General features: G+C 37.5%; 1 protein-coding gene across 1 annotated transcript; it reads right to left on the reverse strand.

Annotated features, from left to right (window-relative positions):
• Nucleotides 1-1,475: 1,475 nt before the first annotated feature.
• Nucleotides 1,476-16,194, reverse strand: LOC139743069 (PRKCA-binding protein-like). Its single transcript, XM_071653577.1, has 9 exons — nucleotides 15,562-16,194; nucleotides 9,452-9,692; nucleotides 8,726-8,882; nucleotides 7,755-7,871; nucleotides 6,981-7,114; nucleotides 6,030-6,122; nucleotides 3,317-3,417; nucleotides 2,411-2,505; nucleotides 1,476-1,786 (listed from the first exon to the last, which is right to left on the reverse strand). The coding sequence occupies exons 1-9, from the start codon at nucleotides 15,615-15,617 to the stop codon at nucleotides 1,533-1,535; spliced, it is 1,248 nt and encodes a 415-aa protein (XP_071509678.1). The 5' UTR covers nucleotides 15,618-16,194; the 3' UTR covers nucleotides 1,476-1,532.
• Between the last annotated feature and the right edge of the window lie 871 nt (nucleotides 16,195-17,065).

Genomic DNA, 17,065 nt, shown 5'->3' on the forward strand with positions numbered 1-17,065 from the left:
ATGCTGATCTGACACAAAATATTCCTACACTTCCCAGACTCAATGATATTTAGTTCTGCTGCTTCATCAGCTTATTTTACAATGGCACTAAACCTGTCCATACTCTATTTTAGTGTACCCTCCACTTCCCACAAAAATATCACCTGCTTTACATCATTCAAGAGAAAATACTGTGGTCTGTAAGTCACATGATTTTGTAGGTGACTGTCTCTTGTGGTCACAGACAGTGGGATTTGTGCTTCTGACTGACCACTAGTTTGATTTTCAACAACTGGAGATGTGAAAGGTGTGTCAGCTTCACACACCAGGCTTATAATTTGAAAAGAATGGTTTGTCTTCTCAGGATATTACAGCAGAGGTAAGGCTGGTTGTGAAAGAGATTTTCATAATCCCATTCTCCCATGAGAAATGTGAAATAATGCACTTTACTCGCTAGAAATTTGGTGTTATTTGATGCTTTCACACAAGAAGATAAATCAATCCTAACCGGAGCCAAAGACTTCTGTGCTTTGTACCAATGATACACAAATGATGTGTGCACACATTAAAGTGACAGACTCTGTATCACATACAAGGTAATAAACACTGAAATCTTATTGTACTCTGTCTGGGCAAGTTATCAATTACGACAAGAATAGATAACAGGAAAGCTTACACTATCTACCCATCAAATTCATTATCACTTACTACACAAAGTATATGCCTTGTATATTTTGAGAAAACAAAACAGCTAGCAGGAACACAACTGCTCTACACATTGACTGAGCATTCACCAAACAAGTTGTGTTCAAATCACCTCTAAGGTCATAATTCACTTTTCTGAAACATATCACAAGTGCTCCTTTGCCAAACGTGGCATTGACAACACTGATGTAGAGTCAAAATATTGCACACTTTTAATACTAACTTAGATAGATACATGAATTACATAAGTCTTGAATCTCTTTCAAAAAAAAAAGAAAGACTTTCTCTGACTAATCTCTGTGTACCAGGAATGCTTCATCTCAGCAAAGAGACACTTAAGTGAACCAAACTTGTGGATTTTGATGTAACATACAGCAGCCTGCATTTGTCATTCTATGAGCATTGCTGTTGAAATATGTAACTGCGGATTTGAGATACTTTACATGCTCCATCTTGAAAATGGTAATTGTAATTTACTGGTATGTCGTTAAACACTGCCATGGACTCTTCTGGGATTTCTTGTGGCTGTCATGGCAATAGACTACACATGAGATTTTTCTTTTTTTTTTTTTTTAGACTTTGTCTACAGCAATTCTTATGTCACTTGTCTCTGACACATGCTTCTGACTCAGATGCATGATATTTACATCTTGACAGAGCAAACTAGAAAAAAACTTGTGTAATTGATGACTGGGTCCACTGGTGAAATATGCACAAAAGTAAGAATTCCAGCTTTGCTGTCCTCTGTAATCCACATTGGTCATAGAGAACAGAAGACCTAATTTCTCATAATTCCACAATGCGATACCTGGCCTATATCAACTCCTGTGTTTCCATCATCTTCTGCCTTACGAGGTGTCAATCAACGTGCCTTCTACCCCTCCTCCTCCTCCACTAGATTCGCCCTCCTCTTCCTCTTCTTCCTCCTCCTCATCATCATAGCCATCGTTGAACTGATCTGAACGGTCATAGTTGATGGTGGTTCGGAGGAGGTCGACCTCGATGGGAAAGAGGTCGGTGTTCTTCATCTGTTGGTGACAGTCTTGGAGGTATTGTGTCATGGCAGACACCAGGCGGTGAAGCTGGAACACTATGTCTTGCACTGAAATTCAAAAAAGAAAAAAGAAAGAGGTAGTTAACGCACTTAAGCTACTTAAAAACTATCACCTTCAGAAAGATTCTTGAAGGGGCACTGGGTTATTGCTGCACTATTTAACATTGTATTCAGCAGGTCTAGGGCAATTACCCCCTGGGCAATTACCCCAGACCCTTCCCCTGACCCTAACCCTAATCCTAATCCTGAACCTAATCCTAACCTTAACACAAACTCTAACCCCAAACCTAACCCTAACCCATAATTACCCTGATGCAGTATTCAACTGATGTTGCCATTATTTTTTTTTTTAGAGAAGTTAGCATGCCATTTAAATACAAGGGTTAACTTATACAGCAACATTTCTGCATGGTGCTAGAGTGGGCAAGAACCTTGTTGGATGTTTCCTTGGAAATTCAAGAGAAGAAAAGTTTGAAGTTTCTTTTGTCTCCTTTTCATCATCATCATCATCCAGGTTTGATACGGGTTTGTCCCGAATAATAGTGTTGGCTGGATGTTCTTCGCTCTAACAGCAACCGTGAGAACTTTTTCCTTTTACACTTAACAGTGATTTCTCTCTACCTGCCAATCTTTTCCTCTTTTCAAATAAGATAAGGAGATGTTATTTCTTACCATGTTTCTGGTCCAGGAGTTCTAGTTTCACCATGACATCTGACCTCAGCTTAGCAAACCTTGCCCTTGCCTCCTGTCTACATCTGAGAATCAACCTGAAACCAAAACATACCATCACATGATTAGTGTCAAATACAGGTGAGTTGAGGAGCCAGAATGCTTTTCTTGGAGTAAGGGGATAACTGTCATAACTGTAATGAAGCATTATCCACTATAACTTTGAAGAATCTTGTAACCTCTACTAGAGCCAGAAGGCTACTAGTTTACTTATTACACAATGTTTCGCAGTGAGACTGAAAAAAGAATTGATTATGACAAAATTTTCTTGAATGTTAGGAGCATACTGCTGTGACCTGAGGACATTTCATTCACTGTTATAAGCTACTGAAATCCTTGCATCCCCCCGGAATATATCTTAGTGCCCTGAATTTGTGCAGAGCTGAAACTGATTGAAAGTCTATCAAATGGAACATTGGTCAGTGAATTCAACTAAGCAATTATCTTGATATCATCTAAAACTCTATTACAGTACAGGCTCTAGAACATAGTATGTTGCTGTTTGGCAGCTTTCCACTCATTTATTTTGACTATTTGACATGAACTGGAAGCTAAATGTGAATTTTCACATTTCTCATAATGATATTATTTCGTTATCCTTTTTTTTTCAACATACAGAGAAACAGGATTTAGATATAAAATACTTGTTTACTCAATCCCTCATTTATTGGTCACTGATATTAAGCCATGACTAGTGGAGGAGTTAAATGAATTCAATGAGTCTATTCTCCAGGTTGTTTCACCCCATAGAGCTAAACATGATGAGGCCACACCCAAGAAAGAGGAACTCACCTGTACTCATAGTTCAGCTAAACATGATGAGACCACACCCAAGAAAGAGGAACTCACCTGTACTCATAGTTCCCAGTCTCCACTCGGTAGAGAGGTTCTCCCAGAGTGGCGTAAGCATACTCCTCATCATCCATCTCCTTGACTTTCAGACAGTAGGACTGGACAAAGAGTGGACATTTAGAGTGGATAGTCAGCAGTCTGACAAAATACTAAACACAGTACTAGGTGAATAACTGTTCATGAATCGGTACAAAAACATCAGCAGATGTCCTAACAAACGTGGTTACACATTTATCCACCCACTTTATTACATTTCAAACTCATTTTAGGGCAATGAGTTATCTCAGTCAGGAGAGCGTCTGCCTCACGATCCAAAGGACCCCGGTATGATTCTTGGGTCCAACTGAACAATGTTGTGTGTAATCATAATATCCAGTTTAGCAAGAGGAAAAACACTCTGTCCCTCGCATAGGTCATAAAATGAAGGTCCCGTGTGTGAGAGAGTAACAACTCATGCACGTAAAAGATCCTGCTTCATTCATTCATGGCAAAGAGCAGGGTGTTTAACCTGGTGAAGTGGTCCCACCCCACATCCAACTGGACCCCATGGAAGACCAGCTAAAGCAGCTGAATATGGGCTATCCAGCCATCTTCTCTGATGGAAATGAAACAAACCCATTTCGTTTGAACTCTCAAGATAAGTGCTGATGTTTGTATATACAGACAATAATCTGCCCAACTATACCGTATGTCCCCCCAAAAAATTACAACGGGGCCCTCCGCAATGATATCTTTAAAAATAGTGAATCAATCTAAATACAAATTCAGGGTATGAAACTATAACTCATTGCCCACATCTTACAGGAAACCCCATTCGATTTGCTTCAGTGGTCAAAGAGAAATGAGGAATTTTGTAGAGGATGTCGGGAATCTCTTCCGTCCAAATTCTGTCTATTATTCACACACAGGAACATTGAATTGCTAAAATTGGAAGAATCAGACTCATGACATGCTTTACAACAATCTACATTTCTTTGTGACTGCTTAACCAAATTGAATAGGGTTTTCTGCAAAAAAAAAAGCTAAGATGAACTAGACCCTGAAGTAGCACTTAGACAGGTCAATCATATTGGGTGTTATCAATTCGAAAATCTAATTGTAATTTTTGGGGCGACTTACTGCAGTATGTCCCCAAAAAATTACAATCAGATTTTCGCATTGATAACACCCAATATGATTAATTCTTTTAAATGCTACTTCAGGGTCCTAAAATGTAACATTTTAGCTCTATTTTGCAGAAAACCCCATTCAATTTGGTTAAGCGGTCACTGAGAAATGTGGATTGTTGTAAAGCATGTCATGAGTCTGATTCTTCCAAGTTTAGCAATTCAATGCTCCTGTGTGTGAATAACAGACAGAATCTTGACAGAAGAGATTCCCGACATCCTCTACAAAATTCCTCAATCCTCTTTGACCACTGAAGCAAATTGAATGGGGTTTTCTGTAAGATGTGTGCAATGAGTTATAGTTTCATACCCTGAATTTGTATTTAGATTGATTCACTATTTTTAAAGATATCATTGCGGAGGGCCCCGTTGTAATTTTTTTGGGGGACATACTGTATATATCCATCTCAGTCCTATGAAACTTTGGCTGCAGAGTACCATGTTCAATTTCTTTGAACTATTCCCGATTTTGCATTTCTAAGGCAACAGGAGTTCTGTTAAATAGATCTTTTTCACAGTTTTGCTTTCCTCTCCAACATTTGTAATTCTTATGAATGCCCTGTAAATGAATATATATGCCCTGAATATGTTTAAATCAATTAAATATTTGGGTACTACTTTACGTACTATAATCATATCTTATGTTGTTCATACAGTAAAGCCGCAGCAGCACCATAAAACAGTATTTGTACTAACTTACAGAACATTGCATGGAACAGGAAAATTAGGTCAACCATAATCACAGGTTGACTTATATTATAGAACGTAACATTGTCTTTGCCCTGAAATGGGGAAAAAAAACTACAGTTCACGATAATATGGCACTGACCTGTAGTGTGTTTACATGTTGAGTACTGTAAAACATGATATATTCGCGGCACGAAATTTTCGCGAATTGGAGCCGACAGTCTTTTTCGTGGCAAGAAATGTTCGCGAATTGCCTCTTGCGTTCAATGCATATAGTGTAGATACGAAATTTCGCGTGCATTCTAATTTCGCGAATCTTGACGCTCGTGAAATTCGCAAAATTAAAATGCACGTGAACATTTCTCGTTTTACAGTACTTATTACAAGGGATCTTCTTAAGGGGATGATATAGTTTTGGTTGAGATGGGGCTTAAGGTTTCCATTTTGTGTGTGTGTGAGATAATAAGAAACCTCTTTTGAAATATGAAAGACCTTATACACAATAGGAATTCAAAGTTTATTTGGTGAAAATTGGTTACGAAATGACACAAGATATCCAAGAACAAAGAGTTCCTAATAAAAGGTGGGACCCACGTTTTATAAGAACCCCTTTGTTTTACTTTGTTTTTGGATATCTAAGCCATTTCCAAAACAATTTTCATCAAATAAAATTTGAATTCCTCTAAGAAGTGTATGCTCTTTTATATGTCATAAGTGGTTTCTAATTATCTAACAAACAGTTCAAATCTGAATCCCCCATCTCAGGCAAAACTATACCATCCCTTTCACGTTTTCTGTTCTGACTGTCAATCGCTGAATAGATCACTACCAGCTAACCAATGTCACACTCTCCTTACCAGGTATTCAAACTTGGCATCTGCATACTTCTTGATTGTTAGTTTGGTATCCGGAATGGCTTTAGTGAGGAAAGTGCCAAGGTCTGCCAGCATCTAGAGAGAAAGAAAACTAGACATGGTGAATCTAACAGACAAGAAAACTCAACATTTTCATCAAAGAATCTCATAAAGAGTATTGGTGTACCTGCAGTACAATACACCATCAATACCTCTCACCCAACTCTTTCTTTCTATCTATCTATCTATCTATCTATCTATCTATACATCCATCTATCTACTTACATAGCTTTCTTTTATCTGCCTATGTATATATTTCTACAACTTTCTCTCTCTCTCTCTCTCTCTCTCTCTCTATATATATATATATATATATATATATATATATATATATATAAATCTATCACTACCTTTATCTTTTATCTATATATCTTTCTATCAATACTTATTTGTCTAACTTTCTACCTCATGGTTTCTATATCTACAATTGGTTGTAGATATTTATCTTTCTACATACCCTATCTCATATCCACTGAGTTAGAGAGAGTCTTCATTTCTTGATGACCTCAATACCAATCACTGTCATCCAGAGTACATTAGTTTGACATTCTTGTTTATTTGACAAGTGTGGTATTCAGAGGGTTAATCACATCTCACTCAGATCCTACTCAAAACTGATTGGGTTAATGTAAAGCTAGATATATTCCAGGCATGAGATTTTTACGAATTGCCACTGGCATTCAATGCATAAGTGTTGACAAAAACTTTTGCATGCATTTTAATTTCACAAATCTTGGCTCTTGCAACATTCGCAAAATAAAAATGCGCGCAAATCATTGCTTTAGTTTCAGTTCGCTTCTTGTGATTGGGAAAATATGGTATCACGCTCATGGCTCTGGACACTAATGGTGACAACGAGAGACCTTTTCACCAAGACTGACAGCTTTCACTCACTGGCTTGACGGTCCTCAGGAGTCTGATGCCAAACTTCTCCATGTTACGATGAGCATCTCCAAACTTTGTGAAAGCCTCGCTTGCCTTGGGTTGTGTCTCTCGTGCACCGATCACACAGAATATATCTCCAAAGGCTACAGGAAGAGATGCAACATTCAGGTCATGACAATCATGTGGGACTTACAATGAAATATATCATGCTGATGTCCTGATGCAATCATGTAGACCATAATCTTGGTAAAGACAAATGTATGGCTGTCTTTCAGTCAACATTGATATTAAGTGTATGCTTCTACAGATATCCCTGCATCTGACTCTGGTCAACCAGTATATTATTATCAGCAATTCCTCAGTCAATAAATGACTCACAATACATTTTGAGCCAGCTTTGTAAGGTTGTAAGGGTCATCAATTGTGTTAAACAGGATACATCCTATAACATATAGTATACATTCCTACATGCTTTAAAAAAAAATGAATATTTTCTCTTGTTTATAAACATACATAGATAACAAAATTCAAAACAACTTTGGTTACATTTCAAGAGCCAGACAGTTTTGTACAGTGTCTGTATTAACATTGATCTTCACCAAGGTCTGCGCAGTAATGAGGATAACAAAGACTCTAATAAATGAATTTTTGTTTCACAATTTCACACAAAATGAACAGTGTAAGCTTTATGCTTCTTTCTCTGGCTGTTGATATTAGACTGTAAGTCTTCAAGATTGGAATGTGCCATTGGAGCACGTTATCATTAAATTCCATGTTACTTACATCGATGAGTGACACACATCTCATAGAAAACCTTGAGGAGTTTCTTGGTATGGTCCATGAGACCTCGGTATAATCTGGCTGTCTTGTTCAGGTCATCCAGTCTCTTAATCAAGACATCTATATAAAACAACAACAACAACTTCAGTAGCTACATCAAACAAAACAGCAAGTTCAGTAGCTACAATGTACATCAAACAAAACAGCAAGTTTAGTAGCTACAATGTACATCAAACAAAACAACAATGGGTTCAGTAGCTACATCCACATCCAGATTGATACGTAATTTACTGATATTTCAGAAGCAGTCTTACGTCTAAAACTACCAAATTAAAGTGAAACTGTGTTCAAGAGCACATTGGGTCAAAATTAGACTTTAAATTTAATTTTGCTATGAGTATTGAATAATGACTTGTGACTTCATTTCTTTTTTGACAGGATGTCTTCTACAAATCTTTGACAGTACTTCCAGGAATTGCTATTGCTATCTGCACATAAACATGGCTACAATCTCATGAGTATACTGTAGTGTATATGCCATACATTTAGCAAGTTTAATTTTTTACAAATCGGGACTTCCTGACAAATTCACAAGCGGTTAAACTCGCAATCTTGGAGAACAGTAAATGAAGGATGAAGGAGGAAGACGTATCTGCACATGTGCATATTTCATTCTTGTCAAGGTCAGACTTAATAATTTTGCATGTTTTCAAATTTGTAACATCTGGCTTGCGAAATTCGCAAAAATAAAAACCTTGCAAAATACATGTGTATACACTGTGACAAGAGCATTACCTGCTCAGTTAACAAAGTACAAAGGATTATTGTTGATGACACACACGCATAAACTTACACACAGACACAGATACAGACAAAAAGACAAACGAACAGACACACAACTGTACTTGCCTCGGTATATCTTTCTCTCTCAACAAACATTCATTCACAACACACACCAGCAACTAGGAGCTCACCATTGCACAAGATGGCCCTACTCAGCCCTAGGGCGTCAGCCGTAGAGGAACTCATGTTCTCCACCATACGATGCTTGACCTTCTTGAGGACAATGTCCAGTGACTTGCCCTCCTTGGTGTCTGCCCGTAGGTTGTTGTAGCTAACGATGACCTCTCCCTGTAAGGTAACATCCACAAAGGTCAATAACCTTGCTCAATCAAGAAGTCTACATGTTGTATGTTGATGATTCTTGAGTACCAAAATAAGTTTGTTTGATTTGGATACTAGGAATTGTCAGTCATTGAAATAGGTTGATGTCATGTGATCACAATGGCAAAAATTGTATGAATCAAAGAAATAATAAGTTTATTTATGACCCCATCTGAAGTTAGGCTCTGTATGTATACTTTACAGAGATCTTAGCATTCATTGCTATGTTAAAAATGATGCTGTTGCATTAGAATTTTTGTATGAAATGACTGGATGAGAATTCATGCATGCAAATGACTATTTCCACACAACACATACAGTATCTTTCATGGCACATTTTTACCACAGCAAGAAGAATGAAGAGAAAAATATATCAAACATGATTTATCTTGACCAGAATAGGTTAAAACTCTGGAAAATATTCAAATAGCTTCAGTGTATCATCAAAGTTATGTATATTTTAACACTAACATGTATTAAAGGAGGAATTAGGTAAAAAAAAACAAGAAAAAAAAATGTGTTGGTGAGAAATTTACCTTGAGTGCCTGGATCATCCTTGCTACCTCTACCTTGGTCCTTCCTTTCACAGATTTCTTGTTAACCCCTACAATCTCATCCCCAGCTGCTAACATCTTGCTCTTGGCAGCAGGGGTGTTATCAAACACCTGTACTATGTAGAGACAGGGACAGAGGGGTGCCCCGCCCCCAATGCTGATACCCACTAGGTTCTGACTGTCCTTCTTCAGGGTGACTGTCCCTGGGATAGCCTCCATTCCCCTGTGGTGTGATGGGTGGAAAGATAAAGGGAGACACAAATCACTGACAGTTTGAACATAAATCTCACAATGAATCAAGACATCTCAGTTTCAACTGAACAGCAAAATGGTAAATTACATGTAGGCCTACTGTACGAGCTGTAATTTTCGCGTACAGATATTTTCGCGAATTGCTACTTGGAGGACATTTTCGCGTGCTGTTAATTTCGCGGTTGCGAGGGTCTAACTGAACGTAATTATTTGCGTGTTGTTATGCTCACGTGTTGTTATTTTCGCGGTTCAAGGGCGATTCGCGAAATTCATGAAAATAAAACCAACGCGAAAATTTTGGCTTGTACAGTAATGTGAACTTGTTTCAACACTTGGTGTCTTGGCAAAATACCCTGATGTAAACACACAGAACAAGTGCATATTGACATAATATATTGCTTAACTCCTAAGGAATCCATGTGCTCAGCCTTAGTTAGTAAAAACTATGTTATCAGCAGTTGGTAAATTTATCCCCCCCCCCCCCCCGAAAAACCCCAAGAACAAGAAAAACAAAAACAAAAACAGAAACAGAAACAGAAACAGAAACAGAAACAGAAACAGAAACAGAAACAGAAACAAAAACAAAAACAAAAACAAAAACAAAAACAAAAACAAAACAAAACAAGACAAAACAAAACAAAACAAAACAAAACTGTGAAAAAAAAAATAATGGCAGACAGCTTTGAGTAGCAGTGATATAGTTCAGACCACTAAGTTTGGTACAACCCAGCCACATCAGCATGACATCACAGGCATTAGGGTTACATTGTACATTAGCCCTGATTATTGACTTAGTTGTAGGACATTTTGAGCTGATCAAGAAATGAAGTATGCAAGTGCATGTTAAATATTAGCAAAGCATGGTAAGGATTAAAGAGAGCTACTTAAAATGGAAACACCCTGTCTGCAGTAGATGAAAACAGCTTCTAACACCAATACTAGTGTCTCATGACAGGCCATCGGGTAAACATCCCTTGGTAACATGTCTTAAGACCATTTGGAAGACAATGGACATCAATCACTTCAAATCTAAACCTTCTAACTACACATATGAAACTTGTATAATAGATTTATTCATTTACTGCAAACTTACCCTCATAAATTTTATTAAACATATATATAGTCACACTACTATAGCCCTTTGACAGTTGCCACTGCTGGGTTCCCACCGTGATGCTACAATGTACACTCTGCTGTGCACACCATGATTGGCGATTAGTAGAGCTGATTGTGGAATTTTTGTTTATAGGGATGGTACAGTATTGGTAGAGATGAGAATTGGGCTTCTAGCTTTTTGCAAGATACCAAGAAAACACTTGTATGAAATAGTACAGAGCATACCATTTTATGAGGAATTCAAAGTTTATTTGATGAAAATAGGGTTTGGAATGACTGAAACAACCAAAAACAAAGTAAAACAAAGCGATCGTAATAAAGTGTGGGTCCCACACTTATTAGCATTGCTCTGTTTAGGATATCTCGGCCATTTCAAAACCAATTTTCATCAAATAAACGTTGAATTCCTCATGGAATTACACGCTCTTTCATATTTCATAAGAGGTTTCTCATTACATTGTATCTCATCAAAAAATGTTAGAGTTTAGAAACCTGAAATTAGGTCTCAACCAAAACAATACAATCCTTTTAAATATCTCCACACTTTGCACCATGATTGAAACTGTTGTCTGATTGTGGAGTAATCGTTGTGATCTTATCAGATCTTGAGGTCTAACATGGTAATCAAGGATGTTGATTGTACAAAATTTTTGAACTGTCCAAAACTTTTCTATCATCAACACGATTGCCACGACTGACCTCATCAAGATCTGATAAGATCTGATAAGATCACCATGATTACCCCACAATCAAGACAACTTCAATCATGGTGCAAGTGTGATATAATACATTTACAAACAAAAATTCCAAGATCAGCTACCAATGTTCATACATCATTTTGTTGTTTCATTTTACAGTTTGATAAATTCTACAACAAATTGTTAAAGGGGCTAATTATACAACAATATAAAAATGGTAGTTTATAATGGATGGATACACGAACAACCCATCATCTGCCATTGTGGTTTACAAAGTAAATTCAAGTGCAATGAAAACACTGCACATTCTGCTCTTCAACAAAGAGTGAGAGAGCTGAATATTACTATTAACTACTGACGTACAGTGTATAATGCTTGCTTAACCTTTATTGCACAGATTCCTCTGTTCAGTCTCACATCCACTCTTACAATGTGCAAAGTTCAATTCATTTTAATGGTACCATGAGTGATGCTTTTCTGATACAACTATACAGTCAATATGTCAACTGTGAGATACAAAGTGTAATTCAACTCGTATACCACATAGTAAATACCATCTGGCACCATTACACAGAGTTTCTTGTTTGACTTGTTGGTTGACTTTTATATCAAGATGCTCACATCATCCACAGTAAACTTGACCTTTTCTAAGCGAATATGATTATTAAGATTTCTGGCTACATACTGTACCTGTACTTGGTAGGAAACAATGCTTCAAACATCAAAGGTAGCCTGAATGACATACCTTTTCTTCCTTTTCATGTGTAGCCAGACTCTGAAGGTTAGACTAAACGTAAAATAGGAGGACACCCCCTCCCCCCCCCAAAAAAAATAAATAAAATAAAATAAAATAAAGAATAAACAAAATAAACTATTAACAACTAAAAAGAAAAAAAGAAAAAAACAAACACCCTCACAATACTTCAGCAAAATAATGCAGAAGAAGAGTACCATACAAATGTAAGCCGGGATATCCAGTTAAACCTGCAGGGGGTACAATTTAAGGAACATACAAATGTACAACCATTGTAAGTGGGCATATACGTGCGTATACACACACACACACACACACACACACACACACACACACGTACACACCCGGCCACATCCATGACTGTACAATATTAGTCAGTAGAATACAAGTAAGCCTATCGTCGGTCTTATGCCACTTCCACTGTTATGCCAAAAGGCCCTTTAATAACGTATAGACTTTGTACACTATTAGTGCCCTTTTGGCATAACAGGGGAAGTTCTTTAAGGCCCTTTTGGCATACGGCCGATGTAGTATACTGTAAAATGAGGAATTTTCGCGTGCATTTTAATTTCGCGAATTTCGCGAGCGCCAAGATTCGCGAAATTAAAATGCACGCAAAATTTCTTATCTACTCAGCACTATATGCATTGAACGCAAGAGACAATTCGCGAAAATTTCTTGCCGCGAAAAAGGCCGTCGGCTCCAATTCGAGAAAATTTCGTGCTGCGAATATATCATGTTTTACAGTACACACACACACACACACACACGTACACACCCGGCCACATCCATGACTGTACAATATTAATCAGTAGAATATAAGTAAGCCTACTAGTATAGTCCTTTGATAGCAGAGAAGCACTCCATGACTTCTACTTCCAAATAATATAAACACTCTAGCAGAGCCAATGAAACCCACATGTACTTGGACTGGCAGTCTACACTACATTTATAGTGGAATTCAAAGAAGACATAAAATAAAGACTTCACACTAAACCCCACAAATCCCTCCCCACCCTCCATTCCCATTCCAAAGAAAAGAAAAAGAAGTGAGGAATATTTCTACAGCATTGTGTGATGTGATAGGAATACTGTACAACCTTTCTTGTTTACCTGAGCATGTCTGCAGACAATATCAAATCTTCACTTCCAGCAAAGCGGCAACTCAGTAAGGTTGTTCAAACTCACTTAACCGTGAAAGAGTGCACTGATGTGTTGATTTTATTTGATCCAACTCTTTGTAGCAGCAAACTTGATTCAAAGTGAGTGAAAAGTGAATAAATCCCAGCATCACACGATCAATGACCTGTGCACTATACTGTATACAACAGTGTGAATCAAATGGTGACTGACTACCCATATATCTCACTGTAAAGGCCTACCTCTTCCTTTTAGACACTTGTGTATCAGCTTATAACATGCTGGGTATTGACAAAGCCAAGTCGTTAAATCTGGCTCTGCTAAACTCACAAAGCATTTCCAAACCACATCCATCCGTTCCTTGTCCGAGTTGTATTTTACATCAGTCACACAGCGGCTAATGCTATTCTACAAAGGAATTCTGTGATTTTTCTGTTTGCCGAGCCATAGCCCAGGTAATGGCATTACGATAATCTGCCACCAAAGTACATCTGTTCTGGACTACATCCAAGAAATCTCTCACCAGGGTTGACACTAATATGTACCTTGCTCCATACAGTTACAGAGAAAGGAGTAGAAAGAAGAAAAAAAAAAAGTGTTAGAAGTAGCGTCATAGATAAGCAGTACAAGCAAGTTACTATCCAAAAGAAGTATTAGCAGAGTATTTACTGTTAATAGTTGGGTGCCATGTAAACCCTCAACCCACTTAACACATGATGACAATGGTACGAAAGCAAAAAAGTGAGTGGAAAAAACAGTAAAAGGGCACAGGGGAAAACCGATAGTGGAAAAGAGAAATTGTGAAAAGAGACAGACAGACAGACTGGCCAGGGAGGTGCACAGACCAACCAGGGTAAAAAATGAAAAAGGAAGAGCTGGAACCAAGATTTGTGAAATCAAAATGCACATGAAAGTTCTTGTCTACACTTAATGCGTTGAATGACAGTTAGCAATTTGCAAAAAAAAAAAAAAAAATTGATGCTGCAAGAAAAGCTGTTGGCTTCAATTTGCAAGAATTTCATGCTGTGAAAATATCTTGCTTTACAGTATAATACAATGAGAAGGGAAGAGCTAACGTAAACCAATGCCTCCCACTCCCAAAAATCAAGTGGACTTGGCTATCCCCTTTCTAGAACTCATTTCTGAAGTTTTATCAAAACTAGGTGGCATCTAGCCTTGAACAATTCTGATAAGCTAGGGAACATTGAGGTATGACCAAAGAAAAAGACTCTTATATCTACAGGCCTTTATATCAAATTCATTTATTCATTTATGCATTACAGTGACTTGTAAGTCAGTTCTGTTGGTGGAGCAAGTTTGTAGGCACATTGAAAAAAAAAAACACCTTATGAAGAGTTCATCAAATTTTTTAACGTAATTTTTATTCTTGAAAGTAGTTTTAAAATTACAATAGTGGCTCAGCAAATGACTTGCAAACAGAGTCAATATGCCCTGTTTATAGAGGAAAAGGGTCTAAAAAATCTAAAATTAAAAGAGACCATAGAGATTTTGCAATATTTGACTCAACAATGTCAGACAGAATGACATCAGAGATCATTCTTCAAACGTTTGTATTTATATGTTTGATACATACATGATTTCATTAAATTTGCCATCAAAAGTCATTTGTTGTGTGACCATCCATCAACATTCTCAATTTCATCAAATCATAAAAATATAGTGTACTCTCAAGTCTGAAGTACTGCATGAATAGAAATGTATATAATGACAATTTGAACTTTCTTGTCTTACAGTTTGCCCAAATCTCATTAGTTACTCGTTCAGTCATCCTATAACAATGCCAAGATGAAATGTACATATGTATCATACACAATGCATCACTTTAGCAACACACAAGTAGAATAGATACAAAGCTGGACTGACATATCATCCACACTATGCTATATGAACCCTTGCTGGCCATCAGGTATAGAAAGAAACTCTAAAGTTTGCTTGGAGGTGATTAAAAGAAGTCCTTCAGAGCAAACTTGATGTCAGTTAGTATCATGATTTTGAAGACAGATAAGGATGGTAAAGTAAACCCACTATGACATTTGGCTGCATGATAGAATCCCAGCACAGCAAACCAAGGCCAGCCTCCATAATGCTTTAGAAGTTTAATCCAAACTTACAGACGATCTTCACACGCTGCAAATCCTGAAGCTGACTGTACCACCTCCACTGGCATGGCTTTCAGTCTGGCTCTACCTGACAAACGTCCTGGATGCAAAGTGGACTATGTTCCTGATCTATCCCAGGCTATTTAGACACGCTTACACAGCGATTCACAGGTCCATTTCAGCCAGAGGACCAACAGTGCACACAATTCCTGGATGGCTAAGAAGGAAATATGTTACAACTCATATGTATTTAAATGTTTAGAGTCAAAGTTTCTTGTGATCTCAAAATGGTGTCTTCTGAGTGAAGATTAACAGATACTCTTCCTGTATACGACCAACAGCCAACCAAACTCTGCCCACTTCAATCCATGGCTGAGAAGACAGCTACAAATAAACCAACCCACTCTATACCAGTGAATCCATGTGACACTTCTTTACAAAGTTGGACACCGTTCTCTTCTATCTGCGTAGAGAGAGACAGCCAGCCAGTCTATCCCAGTATGGAGCCTGTGCCATGCAAAGCCAGTCCAATTCATCATGCAATTGTGCTGGTATTCATTCAGCCCCCATACATGTTACCGAAGACTATTGAAGCATGCCCTGTTTTGTCAAACAGCGTTTGAGACCTTGTTGTAAATCCCACTTGGTCGATAAAGCTGAAAAAATCAAAAGAATTCAGCTATAGTAAACAAAGCTCAACCTCTGGAACACTGCCGCATGAGTCAACACTGCAGTGTAAGAAGTCAAACTTCACCCATAACCTCCTACTTGTACAACATTGCACAAACTGTCAAAGTCCTGGTGACAAAACAAACCATTTATCCAGTTCACATTTCTGATGCAAGCGGTGGGAGAATATTGTACACTATTGTCATGCTAATGATAATCCTATTGTCAGAGGAAAAGAAATATTGATTTACAGGGAAGTGTAAGCTGTATAGAACTCCCTGTATCAACAGGTGTTGACAATCTAGATACAGAGAGCCCTCTGCAAATGAGTACTGTACAAGGATAATGACTAATAGTAATATATCACATACTGCAGAATTCCACTAGATCATCTCATCTAGACTACAATATGATAAAACTCTTCCTGTTGATGATAAATTACATGGAAAAGCTATTGGCAACATTTTGTAGCTTTCAAAAAAAAATAGTCAAAATCCTGAAAGATTGGCATTATATACAGTTTTGTAAATATTACAGTTCCCTACTTCAAAATGCAATGTATTGCATATCACAGCATCTAAAATGTTTCATACAACAAAATTTCTACACTAGTCTTGCTTGATTACATCAATGTGGTAACACGATGACTTACATGTAACTGCCTCAAAATGTAAACTACATGTAATTAAAATGTGAGTGTGTGTTTCATCATGGAAATATAAATCTGAAGATTCATCATTCTACCATGAGCTAATATTAAAAGCATCATGAGCTTCACTTCAAAACAAAATGAACAATAAAAAAACACATACATGTAATTATGCCAGTATAAATTAGGAATGGTACA

This window comes from Diadema antillarum, unplaced genomic scaffold (genome assembly GCF_040938485.1).
Source record: "Diadema antillarum isolate AM-2024a unplaced genomic scaffold, OU_Dant_1.0 seq00001045_RagTag, whole genome shotgun sequence".
NCBI lineage: Eukaryota > Metazoa > Echinodermata > Echinoidea > Diadematoida > Diadematidae > Diadema > Diadema antillarum.